Genomic DNA, 19359 nt, shown 5'->3' with positions numbered 1-19359 from the left:
TGAGTATTATTAGAAAAGGGATGGAAACCAAGCATGAGGATGTTATAATGCCGTTATATCGCTCCATGGTGCGACCGCACCTGGAGTATTGTGTTCAGTTCTGGTCGCCTCATCTCAAAAAAGATATAAAGGAATTGGAGAAGGTACAGAGAAGGGCGACAAAAATGATAAAAGGGGTGGGACAACTACCCTATGAGGAGAGGTTAAGACGGCTAGGACTCTTTAAGCTTGGAGAGAAGGCGACTGAGAGGTGATATGATAGAGGTTTACAAAATAATGAGCGGGATAGAGCGGACAGATGTGAAGTGTTTGTTTACGCTTTCTAACAATAATAGAACCAGGGGACACAAGATGAAATTAGAATGTGGTAGGTTTAAAACAAATCAGAGAAAGTTTTTCTTTACTCAGCGTGTAGTTAGACTCTGGAACTCATTGCCGGAGAAGGTAGTGACGGCAGCTGGCCTTGCTGACTTTAAAGGGGGTCTGGACAGATTTCTGAAGGAAAAGTCCATTGATCGTTATTAAATTCTGGGTTTTTGCCACGTTCTTGGGGCTGTCGGAGACAGAGTGCTGGGCTTGATGGACCTTTGGTCTTTTCCCAGTGTGGCAGTGCTTATGTGCTTATGATAAAGCGGATGGAACTCCTCTCGTATAAAGAAAGGCTAAAGAAGTTAGAGCTCTTCAGCTTGGAAAAGAGAAACATGAGGGGAGATATGATTGGGGTCTACAAAATCCTGAGTAGTGTAGAACGAGTAGAAGTAAATCAATTTTTTACTCGTTCCCAAAGTACAAACACTAGGGGACACTCGAGGAAGTTACATGGAAATACTTTTAAAATAGAAGAAAAAATTTTTTCACTCAAGGAGTGGTTGGGCTCTGGAACTCTTTGTCGGAGGATGTGGTAACAGCAGTTAGCGTATCTGGGTTTAAGAAAAGTTTGGAAAAATTCCTGGAGGAAAAGTCCATAGTCTGCTATTGAGACAGGCATGGGAAGCAACTGCTTGCTCTGGGATTTGTAGTATGGAGTGTTGCTGTCAGACCTGTGAGTTCTTGTGCCAAGTACAGCGCTGCTGAGCCCTGTACTCAGTCCAGGTTCTGCTTGGCGGCCAGACAACCCCGGGTTTCACCTGCGCTGACCGCCGTTCCCCAGAGGTTGAGTCCCTAGGTGTGGGCGGCCTGCAGGGCTTATGAGATGGCGCAGGAAGCGGGGTGATGAACGTGATGGCCAGACAGGCAGCAGGCAAGAGAGTGATCCAGGTACAGGCAAGGTCAGGAGGCAGGCAGCAGACACAAGAGTAATCCAGGTACAGGCAAAGTCAGGAGGCAGGCAGCAGACACAAGAGTAATCCAGGTACAGGCAGAGTCAGTAGGCAGGCAGCAGACACGAGAGTAATCCAGGTACAGGCTAAGTCAGCAACGAAGAACAAAGTAGAGGAGAAGCACACTACTGAGCAAGTAGCACCTACCAAAGTAGAAGCCGAAGCAAGGAGTCTAGGGAGAGCTCAACTGATAAAGTGCTGGCGTCTGACATCAGCAGGGAGAAGGGGCATAGCCGTAGGACAAGAGCAGGGGAAGGAGGAACCGGAAGACCAAAAGGAGAGAAGCAGAGGAAGAGCAGACCCAGGTGGGTGGAAGCAAAGCAATCAAGGAGCCTGGAAGTCAGGTAGAGCGAGAGAAGACCAGGTGCATGGAAGCAAAGCAATCAAGGAGCCTGCAGCCAGAGAAGAACTACATACACATGGCTCAGGGCTGTGCCAGTCAAGTGTGCGGGTTGACGGGACCCTGCGCAGCCCGAAGACGCTGCTTGCATTGAGGTAGGGGACATGACAGTTGCCACGATTTGAGTTTCTGCCAGGTACTTGTGACCTGGCTTGGCCACTGTTTGGAAAACAGGACACCGGGCTAGATGGTATTCTTATGAACAATATACCTACAGGCAATTACGCTAAGTGGGCTGAAAATATTTTTGAAATTTGGGCCATGCAGCCTCTCTCAGTGAGGTTCACGGTATTCTAGACAGAAGCTGTGTGGCCTTACAGTTTCTTTGGACCTCACTTCAGCATTTGATTTACTACTACTACTACTACTACTTAGCATTTCTATAGCGCTGCCAGGGTTACGCAGCGCTGTACAAGTTTAAACACGGGGAGGGACAGTCCCTGCTCAAGAGAGCTTACAATCTAACGGTAACAGACTACGTAGTCAGTGTAGGTAACAGGAATGGGGAAGGTGGTTAGGCGCCAAAAGCAAGGGAGAAGAGATGGGCCTTGAGTAAGGACTTGAAGATGGGCAGGGAGGGCGCATGGCGTATGGGCTCAGGAAGTCTGTTCCAGGCATAAGGTGCTGCAAGGCAGAAGGGGCGGAGTCTGGAGTTAGCGGTGGTGGAGAAGGGTACAGATAGGAGTGATTTGTCCTGAGAGCGGAGGTTACGGGTGGGAACATACGGGGAGAGGAGGGTAGAGAGGTAATGGGGGGCAGCAGATGGAGTGCACTTGAAGGTCAATAGAAGAAGCTTGAACTGTATACGGTAGTGGATTGGGAGCCAGTGAAGCGACTTGAGGAGGGGGGTGATATGAGAGTATCGGTTCACGCGGTAGATAAGACGTGCGGCGGACTGTGGACTATCCTTTGCTAACCAGGAGATTAGGCTCTATTGGAATGGGGGAGGGGGGAGAAGGAAGGGGAGTTTTGTAATGGTTTGTTTCATTCCTATCACAGTGTAGTTTTATGGTACTAAATGGTAACAATGTCTCTCGAAATAACCATCTAGTGTGCTGTGTGCCTCAAGGTTTTGCCCTTTCTCCAATATTTAATATTTTTGAAACTGTTAACCACATTTATCCAGGAGTTCAGGATTAGCATTTTTCTCTTTGCGGATGTCAATGTGCTAGTGGCTAAGATTTTCTGCCAGTGAAAAATTGTTTACAAGCAGTTCGTAACCGGTTGACGGAACATTATTTTATTTGAAATAGTTTGAGGACTACAATTTGTTGGAATACACGCTGTATATATATCGTCCTGACATTGTACTGATTTTATTAGCCAAGCCACAAAACAAAAAGCACCAAGGGCCTCCAAAAAAATGGGGATTAAAGTCTTTAATCATATATTGAAGAAACAATACTTGAATGGACCTGACACGGTCCGTGTTTTGGCGCACAGCGCTTGCCTCAGGGGTCGCAAGAAACAGCTGACGTGCGGCGGTATTGTGAAAACAATACAATTGTAAGGATCAATAAACTGCAATGCCGTGTGATCCCCTTCACGTAGAGTAAGCACAAAAAGATCTCTGATGAACAAACGCAGTCCTTCAATAGCGGACTTCATTTAGTCCGCTATTGAAGGACCGTGTCGGGTCCATTCAAGTATTGTTCCTTCAATATATGATTAAAGACTTTAATCCCCATTTTTTGGAGGCCCTTGGTGCTTTTTGTTTTTTTGGCTTGGCTTTTTGTTTGTGCTTTGCTCCCTCTCTCTGTTACACTACTGATTTTATTAGGTCATCCAGTTATAACGGTCTATCATCAGCACAGGCAAGATTTGCCTTCCTTGCTCCCCTACCCTCTCCCTGTTTTATCCCTTTCCATTCAGTGTCTCCTTAACCTGTTGCTTTATTTTGCTAAGTGCCTGCCTCCATTTCAGTGATTCTACCTTTCCTGTCAATAGATTGTAGTTCTTTTCTTGAAGTTCTGTATTTTACACCGCCCAGATCTACTGGTCAGCTTGGGTGGTATAGAAAGTGTGAATAAACTATAAATATTTAGGGGTGCTAAAAGGTTTCTAGTTAATGTTTTTGGATCAGATGTCTAATGTACTAAAAAAAAGGGGGGGGGGATTTTATTATTTATTTATAAGATTTCACTTTTAATTACAGAAATACATATAGAAATCAAGAATATATAAAATATATAATAAACAATTACTCTAGTTCACATCAACGGATTACCTTGTTCATTTCAAACAAAACTAATCGTCATTTAAGTCAAGCTAAATACAACTCTTGAACACCTTTATCCTCAACGGCTATAACTAAAAAGAAATCAAGTGCTGTAGATTTTTCCCCCACTGGTTTCCCAGCGAGAAAATTTGCAAGCTGCAAAGGACCCAAAAACACATATCTGTTGTTTTCATAATCAAACGTTCACAATGAAATTTAAGGAAGAAATTTGCTCCTATTGCATCTACTTTAGACTTTAGCTAAAGAAATGCTTTCCTACGAAGCTGAGAACCGTTGGAGACATCAGGAAAAATAAATACAGCAAAACAACAGGATCTTCTTTGGAAAATAGGCCTTTAAAATAGTCAACTTTTGCTCTTCAGTCTGCAAAGTAACCAATAAAGGAGCTCGCTTATTAATTACGTCATGAGATGACTCTAAGAAATTAGAAACATCTAAACTATCAGGAGAATTAATAACATCATTACTTTCCTCCTTCTTTGTCTCTTTCATCCCCCTTGGTAGACAATAAACATTAGTAACCACATTTGATTCAAAATTGGGGAGTTGAAGGACATCTCTAAAATACATCTTCTGTAATTCTCTAGGTGCTAGGTAATGAGTTACTGGGAAATTCAATATACGCAAATTACATGCCCTTGCTGAGTTCTCAATCGCTTCCATCTGCATATGAATCACCAAATTATCTTTAGTAATAGCTGCAAAAGCAGCTTGGACAGATTTTAACTGAGAATCAGCTTTAACTCTATTATCTTCTTCCACGACTTTCCGAGAAGTTTGTTCAGTAAACTGAGAAATCCTTAAAATGGAAATTTTGTGTGTTGCATCAGCTCTGGGTCATCCGGTGATTTTTTTTTGATGATGTGGCACTGCACTGTGTCATTCATGCTTTTTTTAAATTTCCATGATAGACTATGGCAACGATGTGTACGTAAGCGCCTCTACCAATAATTTAACAAGGCTTCAAAGATCGCAAAATGCAGCAGAATGGTTGCTTAGTAGGACACGTTGTACAGATAATGTCGTTGGCTTCCAATAAGGCTTTCTACTGAGTTTAAAACGTTGGTGTTGGCTCACAGAGCTTTTTATAAGAATGTTCCACCATATCTGGCATTCTAAGGGCTGTGTTAAATGTGCCAGAAAGACTTCTTCGATCTTTGTTTGATAGAATGGATGGTTATTCCCCATGTGTCCAGGGCTTGTCTGGCCTCTACACGAGATCATGCTTTTTTCTGGTTGGCACCAGTTTTATGGAATAGACTACTGATTTCGATACGAGATGAATCGCCCTTGAAAAAAATGTAAGATACTATTAAAAACAAAATTTTTTTGATGGCTCTTTGTTATTTTGATCAGTGAGAAATGCCCGATTTCACTGGGGGTATGCTTGTATCTCGTTGATGTTGTATGATTACCTTTTATTTATGTTTTTATTTTTTATTTTATTTTTGTTACATTTGTACCCCCGCGCTTTCCCACTCATGGCAGGCTCAATGCAGCAGGCAATGGAGGGATAAGTGACTTGCCCAGAGTCACAAGGAGCTGCCTGTGCCGGGAATCGAACTCAGTTCCTTAGTTCCCCAGGACCAAAGTCCACCACCCTAACCACCCTAACCACTAGGCCTTCCCTACTTTTGTGATTTAAAAAAAAAAATTTGTAAATTGTCGTGATCTCATTTTAAGCCTAGTGGTATAGTAGATTCATTATTAAACAAGCATTTGCACGTAAAAGTAGGCAGAGCCAAGGCAGAGGAAAGTTGGGAGAGGAAGAGTAAGCTCAAGAATTTCTTCCCGAAAGCTCCATGAGTATGTTCTGTTCGTTTATTTATACCTGCTTCAAAGCAGGTGCAATTGTGTGCACCAAACCAGGAGCCCCAGTCCCACAACAGGCTGCATGTTACAGTGAAATAAACAGTGCAGAAAGTGGTGAACTGGACAGGAAACTGGTTGACCAACAGGTGGCAAAGGGTGGTGGTAAATGGAATCCGCTCGGAGGAAAGGAAGGTGAATAGTGGAGTTCCTCAGGGGTCATGCTGGGGTCTATTCTATTAAATATATTTGTGGGAAATATTGCTGAAGGGTTGGAAGAAAAGGTTTGCCTTTTTGCGGATGACACAAAGATAGCCAATAGAGTGGATACCCTGGAGGGAGTAGAAATAATGAGAAGGGATCTCCAAACGTTAGAAGAACAGTCGAGGGTCTGGCAGTTAAAATTTAATCCTTTAATAAAGTACTCACACAAATTATATATATTTTGTTTCATCCAAAAGAACACATTTATTTAACATTTTGTGCCCTAACAAACAAGTATACTTCGGAACTCAGTTGATCTATCACTCATTTGTGTGCACACCTGAGACCCACTCATTAATATCAACACTCACAACCTCAAACAGCAATAATTATAGAACTCAAAACACAGATAATACCAGTGCTTTTTTTGTAGAAAAAAAATGGTGCCGGTACTCATTATGGGTGGAGTCACCACATATGGCTCCACCCCTATGTTAGCCACACACACATTAGCCACACCCCTTATACCAGCTATGGCGCATATAAACAGACATCATTGAAAATATTATACTAGTATAGGAGAACAAAATAACGTGATTTTTTTTCATTATAAATAATTTCTGTAAGCTGTTACAGCTCCAGTATACCCAGTGCAAAATAAGACAAATTCCAAACACTAAAATGAAAATAAAATGATTTTTTCTACATTTGTTGTCTAGTGACTTTGTTTTTCTTTCCATATTGGTCCCAGTCTCTGATTCTGCTGCTCTCTATCTGTTCCCTTAACTCCGTTTCCAGGGCTTCCTTTCCATTTATTTCTTTACTTTCCGCCTTTCTTCTTCATTTCTTGTCCTACATCCGTAAGTAAAAGCTGGGTCCTCCGCAAACTTGACTGTCCAGTGGATCCAGCTTCTGCCTATTTTCTTCATCCATGTGCAGTTTTTCTCCTCTCTTCCTTTTCCCTCATCTCATTCCTCACTCTTCCCTCCCCACCATCCATATCCAGCATTTCTTCTCTCTCCCTTCCCTCTCCTCCATCCATGTCCTCTTCTCTCCCCTGCCCCCCCTCCAGCCATCCATACCCACCCAGCGATTCCCTTGGCTCCCCAGCCCCCCCCCACAGCCATCCATACCCACCCAGCGATTCCATTGGCTCTCTTGCCCCCCCTCCAGCCACCCATACCCACCCAGCGATTCCCTTCGCTCCCCTGCCCCTCTTCCAGGCATCCATACACACCCAGTGAAGTCCCCTGCCTCCGTCGCAGCAGCCGCAGTGAAAGGCCGTCTCTAGCCTTCCCTTCATTGCCGTTAGTGTCCCGCCTTCGCGGAAAGAGGAAATGACATCAGAAGAAGGCGGGACACTGACTGGAAATGAAGGGAAGGCTAGAGACGGCCTTTCACTGCGGCTGCTGCGGAGGTAAATGATCAACAACGACAATTTAAACCCCCCCAAAGCGCCGGAGATGAGGTAAGCATGGCTTGTGGCGCCCTCCTGCCATGCTTACCTCACTTACTGCCGGCTCGCCTGCCACAACAACCAGCTCGCAAGAGCTCTTGCGAGCCGGCTCCAGCACACCACACCCCTAGGGGACTGAGAGGAAGTGCAGGGCAAGAAAAAGGTGCCGGTACGCCGTACCGTTGAGTACCGGCACAAAAAAGCACTGGATAATACACTGATGTTATACATTCTTATAATTGCCAGATACATCCTAATCGGAGTTACCATAATATTTTAGGCAAAAAAGCCCACATTAAAAATCAAGCTTAAAGTCATCACCCCAAGTTGACATGGATACTTATGTCCAAAGTAATGTCCAACTTTAGTGATTGAGTGTATAGTTAGAAAAATTTCCAACATGCAATTAAATGCTGCGATGTTTCTTCATCCAGTGGGTTATTGCCCATCTACTTTTCAGATAGGTCACATAAGAGTTTGTCCCTTAAGGGCAACACAGGATTTGACAGAAGAAGGCTACCGAATAAACCATTTATATAGAAATAGTTCAACACATCGCCCTCAACTGAGTTCCGAAGTATACTTGTTTGTTAGGGCACAAAATGTTAAATAAATGTGTTTTTTTGGATGAAACAAAATATATATAAATTTGTGTGAGTACTTTATTAAAGGATTTTAGGATATTGTACTCTATGATTAGAGGTTTTCCCCTAAGTATGCAGACTAGTTAAAATTTAATGTCAAGAAGTGTAGAGTGATGCACTTGAGGCAGAAACCCAAAAGAGAGATACCAGATAGGAGGGGAGAGGTTAGTAAACTCAACTCATGAGAGAGACCTTGGGGTGTTGGTGTCCGAGGTTCTAAGGGTGAAGAAACAATGTGACAAGGTGATGGCTGAGGCCAGAAGGATGCTAGGCTGCAGAGAGAGGGGTATAACCAGCAGAAGAAAGGTGGTGTTGATGCCCCTCTACCAGTTATAGTAACATAGTAGATGACGGCAGAAAAAGACCTGCATGGTCCATCTAGTCTGCCCAAGATAAACTCATATCTTGAATTTGTACCTGTCTTTTTCAGGGCACAGACCGTATAAGTCTGCCCAGCAGTAGTTCCCGCCTCCCAACCACCAGTCCCGTCTCCCATCACCGGCTCTGGTACAGACCGTATAAGTCTGCCCTCCCCTATCCTAGCCGCCCAACCACCAACCCCTCTTCCCCCCACCAGCTCCGCCACCCACTTTCAGCTAAGCTTCTGAGGATCCATTCCTGCTGCACAGGATTCCTTTATGCATATCCCACGCATGTTTGAATTCCGTTACCGTTTTCATCTCCACCACCTCCCGCGGGAGGGCATTCCAAGCATCCACCACCCTCTCCGTGAAAAAATACTTCCTGACATCTTTTTTGAGTCTGCCCCCCTTCAATCTCATTTCATGTCCTCTCGTTCTACCGCCTTCCCATCTCCGGAAAAGATTTTTTTGTGGATTAATACCTTTCAAGTATTTGAATGTCTGTATCATATCACCCCTGTTCCTCCTTTCCTCCAGGGTATACATGTTCAGGTCAGCAAGTCTTTGGTCATACGTCTTGGAACGCAAATCCCATACCATTCTCGTAGCTTTTCTTTGCACCGCTTCCATTTTTTTAACATCCTTCGCAAGGTACGGCCTCCAAAACTGAACACAATACTCCAGGTGGGGCCTCACCAACGACTTGTACAGGGGCATCAACATTTCCCTTCTTCTGCTGATCACACCTCTCTCTATACAGCCTAGCAACCTTCTCGCTACGGCCACTGCCTTGTCACACTGTTGTTGGTGAGGCCCCACTTGGAATATTGTGTTCAGTTTTGGAGGCCGTATCTTGCTAAAGATGTAAAAAGACTGGAAGCGGTGCAAAGAAAAACTACAAAAATGGTATGGGATTTGCGTTGCAAACCGTACAAGGAGAGACTTGCTGGGCCGAACGTGTACACCTTGAAGAAAAGTAGAAACAGGGGTAACATGATACAGACGTTCAAATATTTGAAAGGTATTAATCTGCAAACGAACCTTTTCCAGAGACTGGAAGGTGGTAGAACTAGAGGACATGAATTGAGGTTGAAAGGGGGCAGACTCAGGAGTAATGTCAGGAAATATTTTTTCACACAGAGGGTAGTGGATACGTGGAATGCCCTCCCACGGGAGGTGGTGGAGATGAAAACGGTAATGGAATTCAAACATGCATGGGATAAACACAAAGGAATCCTGTTTAGAAGGAATGGATCTACTAAATCTTAGTGGACATTGATGTCTATGTAAACAAGCCAGATGTCAAAGAAGAGATTTAATTTACATAGACATATGAAAAATGCCAGTACCAACCAGGATGTCACCTCTGTGGGGAAGCACTTTACAAAACCAGAACACTGTACCAATGATTCTTACCTTTCTCTCATTGATTCCCATCTAAACACACACACAGATACAGCATTGTGAGCCTATATATGTACATACAATATACTTTCTATATACAGTGCAATCCGCTTGACGTCTGCTGCCTCAGACGTCAGCTCAATCCCTAACAGGCCAATTGGAAGCGAATCCCAGTCATTCCCCTGCCTGTCTTAGCAGAATCATAACAGGTGTAAAGATTTTTGCAAGGCATTTTAAGTTCACAACCAGAAAGAGAGGGGGTGGACCGAGACCAATCCTACAGCAGTGTGCCCTGGATTAGGGTCCCCAAGATCAATAACCACAATGAACATGCAAGTGAAATGGAGACTCAGTATATGCAAATGTAACTCATGCATATTCATTATGAATATCATGGCTGTAATTTCTTCATTACAAGTTTGGTAGCCTGATTTTTTAATCAGTTAAGATTTGGGTTTCCTCAGAGCAGCTGAAGCTTAATGCATGTGAAAGCATATTTACAGTATTGCAGAGGTAACTTTGTGAGACAGATCATACATAGGTCTTACCCCAGCACAGATTTTCCAGTTTCATCAGGTTTCCGCACAGTGAACGGGCTTGGATCGATACCAACACTTTTAGGCATGAAGTCTCTGGAGAAAAAAAAAAGTTATATGTCATATGCCTGATGGATCACAAGAACACTGCAGGGCAGGCATTATCCTTTGCTTTGATGTACTCTGAAACAGTGGCATAGGCAGAAGACAATTTTTGGGTGGGCCAGTGGGTTGGATGGGTGGGCACTACAACCCCCCCCCCCCCCCCTCACACACACAAATGGTCCAGCACATTTCAAGTTATCGGCGCTGCCTCCACTCACCTTCTCCCACCGTGGCGCTGCCTCCTCTCCTGCACTTCATGGTCTTCGTCTCCCACCCCCGCGGCAGCGCTCTATCGGCGCTGCCTGCCTGACAGCTGACAGACGCGGCGTGACGACGTCCTGCTCCGGGGCCTTCCTTCTGCTGCGTTGATTCAACTTCCTGTTTATGCAGGGCGGATAGCACGCGGCAGAGGGAAGGTCCCGGAGCAGGAGGACATCGCGCCACGTCTGTCAGTTGTCAGGCAGGCAGCGCTGATAGCAAATTGAAAGCGCTGCCGCGAGGGTGGGAGACAGAGACCATGAAGTGCAGGAGAGGAGGCAGCGCTACGGCGGGGGTGGGAGAAGGTGAGGATGGGCCTGAGACAAAACTAGGTGGGCCTGGGCCCATCCAGGCCCACCCGTAGCTACGCCCCTGCTCTGAAAGGTGAGTTATCGAGCTGGATGAAATGAAATTCAGCTCCCAGATTTTGCCAAAGGCTCCGGGGTACTCTGCTACTGTATCAGGTTCTGCCTTTTGCTGAAGTCCACAGCATTTTCAGAACCTGACATACCAAAGAATCAGTCCAGGTCTCCAGCTATACTATCAACCTTCCAACATAGCTGTGAAAGACGACTACACATTTCTTGTTCCTAGGCCTATATGGTAATATATAGATATGGAATATACAATAAAGATGGGGTCCCCCACATCATAAAACTGACAATCTAGATGAGGCAAACAAAACTTTCTAGTCACTGAAATGTGTTCAATGATCTAGTTTTGTTTTCTTGCTGCATACGGTGTGGGAGAATTTTACCGTGGCGTTGTTGCATCCTGTATTAAGAGGAGTTTTTATTTTATTTAACAAAATATACTGTCAATCGCAAAGTTACACTCAAACAGCTATTAATTAGAGACAGAAAGAAAAGAAATATCTATGTATGAAACAGGTTTAATGATTAAAGTCCCTTTTTATCTAGCTGTGGCAAAAGGGGGCGGGAGCTTGCATCGTGACATGTTTCAAAACGTGCACAGAGGCCCCCATTCACCAGAACTGGTAAAAGGGAAGTCTCGCTTTCCTACAGGAAATGGCCAGGCGGCCATTTTGGGGGAGGGGGGGAGGAGAGCCTTTAGTGCCACCCATTGAGGTGGCGGTAAGGGCTCCCGTGGTAACTGGGCAGTGTACAGCACTGCCCAATTACCGCCGGGTACACTCCGGTGCCAGTGCGCTGGGGGTGGGAAGTAGCGCCAGGCTGCCGCAGTAGCCCAGTGGTATTTCCTGTATAGCGAACGGTAAGTCTGTGTTGGGCTTACTGCCACTTAGTAAAAGGAGTCCTAAGTGTGGTGGAAGATACTGTAAAAAGAAAATGAAAAAGAGAGGACAAATGTAGAGGAAATCCAAGAAACTTTATTGGTAATCGGATAACGACCCGACACGGCCATGTTTCGGCATCAAAGCCTACATCAGGGGTCAAACAAATCTTTTTTGGTTGACATTCGATTAGAGACCAACAGAAAATGTGGTAAATGGACTTCCTTCAAACTTGGAATTTGAGCAGTCAACTAAGGAGTGCCACAACGGCAATACACAGAAACGATGTTGGTCTCTAATCGAACGTCAACCAAAAAAGATGAGTTTGACCCCTGATGCAGGCTTTGATGCTGAAACACAGCCGTGTCGGGTCGTTATCCGATTACCAATAAAGTTTCTTGGATTTCCTCTACATTTGTCCTCACTTTTTCGTTTTCTTTGTCCTTGATTGGCGCGAGGATTTTCCTCTCTGCTTTTTTGTTGCTTGGAAGATACTGTAAGCCTGAAATGTCTGTGGGAATAGCCGGTTTTACACAACTTTTTCATTCTAGAAATGACAGCTCTGTATAATATGCAAGTAGAAGGGAATTCCAAAGTTTTGGACCAATGTAACTAATGGCTGAGTCACGAGTAGTATCGTCTCAGGTGGAAGGAAGAGAAGGGAGCGATTAAAGGGACTGCTGGGAAGAGCATAGCTGTCACCTGGGAATGTAGAAAATTAGAAATTGATTAAGATAATCTAGTGCTTTAGAACCAGGGTGAGAAGTTTAAACTGCATCCACACAGAAACTGGAAGCTGTTCTCTCCCCTGTTGCATAATCTCTATGTTTTTGTTTTCTGCTGTACTAGTAAAACAGGCCCATTTCTGACACAAATGAAACGGGCGCTAGCAAGATTTTCCTCGGAGTGTGTATGTCTGAGAGAGAGAGTGTGTATGTTTGAGAGAGAAAGTGTGTGTGAGAGATGGAGTGTGTGTGTGAGTGAGAGAGAGAAGAGTGAGAAACAGAGTGTGTGTGTGTGAGTGAGAGAGAGAAGAGTGAGAAACAGTGTGTGTGTGTGTTTGTCAGAGAGTGTGTGAGAGACAGTGTATGTGTGTGTGAGAGAGAGTGTATGTGAAAGACAGAGAGTGAGTGTGTGTGTGTGGGGCTCCGAGGTCCATGACGCCCTCCTTCCCTCCCTCTCTCCTCCCCTCCAAGTTCGTGGCCCCCCTTCTCTCTGAGTTCCATGCCCCCTCTGTCTCCTCCCCAGCGTGTTCCATGCCCCCTTTCCTTGGAGTGTGTATGTTTGAGAGAGAGAGAGAGAGAGAGAGAGAGAGAGAGAGTGTGTGTGTGGGTGAGAGATGGAGTGTGTATGTGAGAGTGAATGAGTGAGAGACAGACTGTGTGTGTGTGTGTGTGTGTGTGTGTCAGAGAGAGAGAGAGAGAGAGTGTGTGAGAGAGAGAGAGAGAGTGTGTGAGAGAGAGAGAGAGAGTGTGTGAGAGAGACAGAGAGAGTGTGTGTGAGAAAGTGAAGCCTTCAAGCCTTGAAGCATTCGTGCGCTCTGTTAGGCTCCATCTCCTCAACTGATGACGTTGCAGGAATGCTTCAAGGCTTGAAGGCTTCACTTTCTCGGCTTCAGAATGTTGGAGGTGTGTTTTATTATATAGGATATGTCCCAATGAGTTAAATAGTTAAAAAATGTTCTCTTTTTAATTTATAAGCTATGAAATGGTGTATAAACAAAATAACATTAACAACACTAAAAATAAATGTAAAAAGGCAGAGAATAACATAGTCTGCATAATAGAATAAAATCTACAATGAAAAAAACTATGACCCATCCACTTCTGCAAAACACTGGGTCTAAATTTCTTTTTTTGAAAAAAAAAAGAAAAAAGAAAGCCCCGGGTCAAACGGTTTCTCCTGGCGGCAGTCAAAGACATGGTTGCCTGCGCACTAGACAGGGGAGAATCAACCCTTGTGGTGGAGTTGATCTATCAAACAGAAGAAGACAGGTCAGGAGAAAACAGAAACGGAACTGTTTGAGGCTGAGTTGTCAGGCCTGGACATGAGGTGGGAACTTGAAGGCCACCACAGATTTGAGGTCAATGAATTAAAGTTTGGGGAAGCTGGCAGAACAGCAATGTGAAATTTCAAGCCATACTATGCACCTAATGGTTTAAAGCAGGCCTTAAGATCTCCCTGTTGCCCCCACAGAGGTTGAAAGAATAGGGTGAGAGGGAGAAGTGGCTCCCTGGTGGTTGGCTTCTAATCCTCCTGTTTACTAAACCGCGTGGCAATGCCGACACAGACCTTTTATATTTCAACTGTTTTTATTGATGATTCAACATTATAAACATTTTAACATTGCCAGTATATCTATCATTAGGCATTGTAAGTAATACAGCATATTAACTTGCATACATCAATAAATTCCATCATCAATATTATTTTTTATAAATCTTCCCCCTGTCCCCTTACCTTCCCTCCCAAACATGCTCATTAGCAGCCAAACATTTAAGGGGGTGTTTGTTAAATATACATCACAGTCATCTTATACATTCCCCCCTCCTTTCCCCCCTTCCTATCCTCCCCCCCACCCTCTCCCCTCCTATTGTTCATTAATAGCTACATTGTACTTATGGGTTCATGTGTGCGTACCATTATTCTATGGGATTATCAAAGCGTATTGAGTATAAGACTCCGGCCTCTCTGCGATAATATATCCAACATAGGCCCCCAAACTTTAAGGAAACATTTTTTTCCACGACATGATCCTTTTGCATCTCTTGCTTCCCATGTCATTAAAAGATGCACCTGGTTTCGCCAATGCCAGTATTCTGGGGGTTTATCCGAAGTCCAGCATTGCAAAATACACTTTTTTGCCACCAAACATAACTTATGATTTAACAATATTTCATCTGCCGTAAGGCCACAGAATGCCCCTGGGCAATCCAATAGTAATTGCAGCGAGGTGCCCACTATAGTACGCGAAGAGATTGAATTCATAAATGCCACTATCTTTTTCCAAAAAAACTGTATTTTTGTACATTCCCAAAATGCATGATAGAACGAGTTTTCCTCCAGTGTGCATTTCATACAGGTTGGTGTGTCAATCCCTCCCACTCTATAAAACTGGCGTTGTGTGAAATATGCTCTGTGTGTTATTCTAAATGCACATTCTCTATAATTTGCACCACTAATCAGTTTAGGGATGTTCCGAATGTAAGCTGCTATGTCCCAACTAGTTAAATCTACTTTTGTATCTGCTTCCCACCTGCAGCGAAGCAGTGACCAATCTCTATCGGGCCCCAAAGTCCACAGTTGTTTTTGAAGCTGCGAAATTGTGGGGGCTTCCTCTGATATTTCATCATAAAACTGTTTAATTTTTTCCCCCAACTGAAACTTTAGCCCTTCTGCATCAAGTGTTTGTATATAGTGTTTTATCTGGCCATACCCAAATACATCCTCCCATTTTTCAACATCAGCGGGTATTAGTTGATTTAAAGGCTTAATTTTCCCTTCTAAATCTATTATTGTTTTTAGACATGTGAGCCCCCTCCTTGCCCACCTCCGAAAAACCTGATTTTCCAACCCTGGTATAAACATCGGGTTCCCCCTTATGGTCAGCAATTCTGACATATTCGATTGTCCCCCCATTTTTGCCCCCAGGTATTTCCATGCCTCTTGTAAAGGAGTCAGTAGTATACTACCCTTAAATTTCTTTGGCACCGAGGTATTATTGAGATGCAGCAAGGTCACTATATTATAGGGACTAAAGTATATTTTTTCTAATTCTAGCGGGGTGTGTGTGTTTGTAGAAAAAATCCAGTCTCTCACCAACCGCAGTAGACTTGCCAGATTATAGTATTGTAGATTAGGCAATCCCAATCCACTCTGCTGCCAAGTCCCCAGCAGCAACTGCATCTTCAGTTTAGCCTTTCTCTTTGCCCAACAGAACTGTCCTACCATTCGATAGAATCGCTTGATGTCTTTCTGTAATAATCTCAATGGCAGAACTTGTAATACGTATAGCCATCTGGGTAATATTACCATTCGTATGAGACAAATTCGGCCTATCAGTGGCACCGGTAACATCCTCCAGGTTGCCAACTGCTGTTCTGTTTGACTGAACAATCTATTGACATTTAGGCTGTATATATCTTCTGTCTGAGAAGCAAGCAAAATTCCCAGGTACCTAAAAGAACCCTCTACCCATCTCAGCGGGAATTCTCCTCTCCAAAGAGATTTGGTATTTACTGGGATCGCCAGGGCTTCTGACTTATCCAAATTTAATTTGAATCCTGAATAATCTCCAAATTCCTTAATTATTTCTAAAAGGTCTGCAAGTGATGTCTTTGGGCTAGTAAGTGCTACCAGCAAATCGTCCGCAAATGCTGCAATTTTAAATTTCATCAACCCAATCTCCACCCCTCTAATGGTTCTTACTGAAATTATGTCTCGTATCAACGGGTCTAAATATAATGCAAACAGTAACGGGGAGAGTGGACATCCCTGGCGTGTCCCTCTCGTGATCTCAAAATTTGCCGATAATATTCCATTTACCATGATCCTTGCTCTAGGTGTGTTATATAGTGCTTTAATTGCTTGTACAAACCATCCCGAGAACCCATATCTACCTAAAACTGAAAATAAAAAAGGCCATTCCACACGATCAAATGCCTTTTCGGCATCAAACCTGACCAATAAAGCGCTTTCTGTGGTCCCTTTAAGATGTTCCAAAGATAGTAATATACTTCGCAAGTTCTTAGTGACAGAGCGACCCTGCACAAACCCCACCTGTGCTTCATGTATCAAGCTTGGTAATACCATCCCTAGTCGCTTAGCTAATATTTTTGCAAGTAATTTGACTTCACAGTTCAGTAGGGAAATAGGTCTGTAAGAGGATACTCGCTGCACATCGCGCTTAGGCTTTGGCAGTACTATAATTTGAGCCAAATTAAGATTTTCCGGTAGTTTCCCCTTCACCACCCATTCATTAAATACCTCAGCTAATATGGGAACTATGTTGTCTCCCAGCAGTTTATAAAATTCAGATTTTAATCCATCAGGTCCTGGTGCCTTTCCCAATTTACTTTGGGCAATTGCCCAAACAATTTCATCACAACTTATGGGTTCGTTCAATTGTTGTAGTTCTGTCTGTCTCAGCAAAGGGGTTTCAATATTTTGCAAATAAAGATCATTCTGTAAACCCTGACTCTCCCCAGCACTATATAGCTGTTGGTAATAATCCTGAAAAATTTTATTGATTTCTTTATCCTTGTTTAATAGCTTTCCGTCCTTGCCTTTAATAGCACCTATATGTCTTGATGTTGATTGTGGTGCAATCAGTTTAGCTAAGAATTTACCACTTTTATTCCCATGCTTGTAAAGTTGGAAACGATAATAATTTTGGGACTTTATTGCCCTCTCATGCAGCATTGCATTTATCTCTGTTTGGACTGAGATTATTTCTCTATGTACCCTTGGAGTTGGGGTATGTCCAAATTGAGTATTCAAACGTAAAAGTTGCTTTTCCAATCTCAATAATTCTCTATCACGTTGTTTTTTGTAATTGCTAACATAGCTAATAATCTCCCCTCGGATGACTGCCTTTGCTGCCTCCCAATAAGTGGGCGCCTCTAGTACTGATCCTTCGTTGAAATGTTTGTACTCCTCCCATTTAGCTATTAAATATTCTCTAAATTTCCCGCTTTTATAAAGGTAACTAGGAAATGACCAATTTCCCCCTCCTTGGGAGTTGTTGTCCCCCGATTGCCAAGTCATCCAAACTGTGGCATGATCTGAAATCACACAAGGACCTATTTCCACTTCATTAATATTGGTAAAAATCTTGCGTGACACTAACAGGTAATCAATTCTAGAATGGGTTTGATGAGCCCTTGATTGGTGCGTATATTCTCTCTCTGTTGGATGTAACGTGCGCCACACATCTAAAAGGTCTAGTGTACTGCACATGTCAGGTAAACCTCTAGTGTTCCCTTCCCCTCGTGCCACTGATGGATGGGATTTATCAATTTGTGGATTCCATGGCATATTAAAGTCCCCACCCATTATCACCGGTAGGGCCTCCATGTTGGCAATGGTTGTAGTTACTTTTTTGTAGAATTTAAGGTCCAATGTATTTGGGGCGTATACACTACCTAATATTATTTGTTTTCTGGCAATAGTAACCTTACAAAACACAAAGCGACCCGTTGTATCTTTATGTTGATTATGAATTTGGGTCACCACCCCTTTCCTAATAAGGATGGCCACACCCCCCTTATTGCCCACCGCTGGGGAAGCAATGCAGTCTCCCACCCACCATTTGACCAACTTTGCATGTTCTTCATCAGATAAATGGGTTTCTTGCAGTATCGCTATGTCCACCCTTAGTCTTTGCAGATGCTGTAAGATTTTAGATCTTTTAATAGGGGAGTGTATACCACCTATATTCCAAGTGACAATTTTTATCATCTTGCATAGTATAAGTTCACATTATCCTTAATTGACAAATTTATACTTAAATTCATGAGAAGCCATCCCAGCCTATGGCTCCCCATCGTTTCACACGTTGGCTGTTCTCTTGGTCTGATGTTAATGTATTTTATGGCCGTAGCAATGAAAGGTCCAAAAGTTTCCACAGAAATTCAACACAAGAGAGAAGCAAGTGGAAACACAGTTTCAAGAGATCAAGCCAGGATCAGGGTTGAGATGCTCCAAAAAAAACTTTATTGAGGACCCAACACGGTCCGTGTTTCGGTTTTTTTAAAAAACCTTCATCAGGGGTCTGGGCACCAACAAAGGGTAATTTTCTTAGTATTTTAAAACACTGTTTTTTAAATCTTGAGCTTAAACCCATGGATCCATTTTGGAGAGAGAGAGCCTCTGAAAGTTCAAGCGATAGACAGTAGAGCGATAGACAGTAGCTTCCGGGAGTGATGTGATTGCTCGAGCACTGACTACTAGTTCAGACACAGACAGACAAGCAACAAAAATCAATCGGGCAGAGAGTGCGAGAGCTGCAGTAAGGGCTACTGTCTATCGCTCTACTGTCTATCGCTCGAACTTTCAGAGGCTCTCTCTCTCCAAAATGGATCCATGGGTTTAAGCTCAAGATTTAAAAAACAGTGTTTTAAAATACTAAGAAAATTACCCTTTGTTGGTGCCCAGACCCCTGATGAAGGTTTTTTTAAAAAACCGAAACACGGACCGTGTTGGGTCCTCAATAAAGTTTTTTTTGGAGCATCTCAACCCTGATCCTGGCTTGATCTCTTGAAACTGTGTTTCCACTTGCTTCTCTCTAATGTATTTTATGGTACACCGTGCCTTTTCTTCCATTTCATTGACATGTTTAACCCTCCACATCAATTCTCTCCGCTGCCAATT

At 43.5% G+C, this 19359-nt stretch overlaps 1 protein-coding gene across 1 annotated transcript in view; it reads right to left on the bottom strand.

Moving 5' to 3' along the window:
* The window catches only part of FIG4 (FIG4 phosphoinositide 5-phosphatase), a 416571-nt gene that overhangs the window by 166029 nt on the left and 231183 nt on the right, over positions 1-19359 (bottom strand). The window contains 1 exon segment of the mRNA XM_030199197.1: positions 10386-10469. Within this exon segment, the coding sequence (XP_030055057.1) occupies positions 10386-10469 (84 nt within the window).

This window comes from Microcaecilia unicolor, chromosome 3, assembly GCF_901765095.1.
Source record: "Microcaecilia unicolor chromosome 3, aMicUni1.1, whole genome shotgun sequence".
Classification (NCBI taxonomy): domain Eukaryota; kingdom Metazoa; phylum Chordata; class Amphibia; order Gymnophiona; family Siphonopidae; genus Microcaecilia; species Microcaecilia unicolor.
This window is presented reverse-complemented; position numbering and strand designations above follow the sequence as displayed.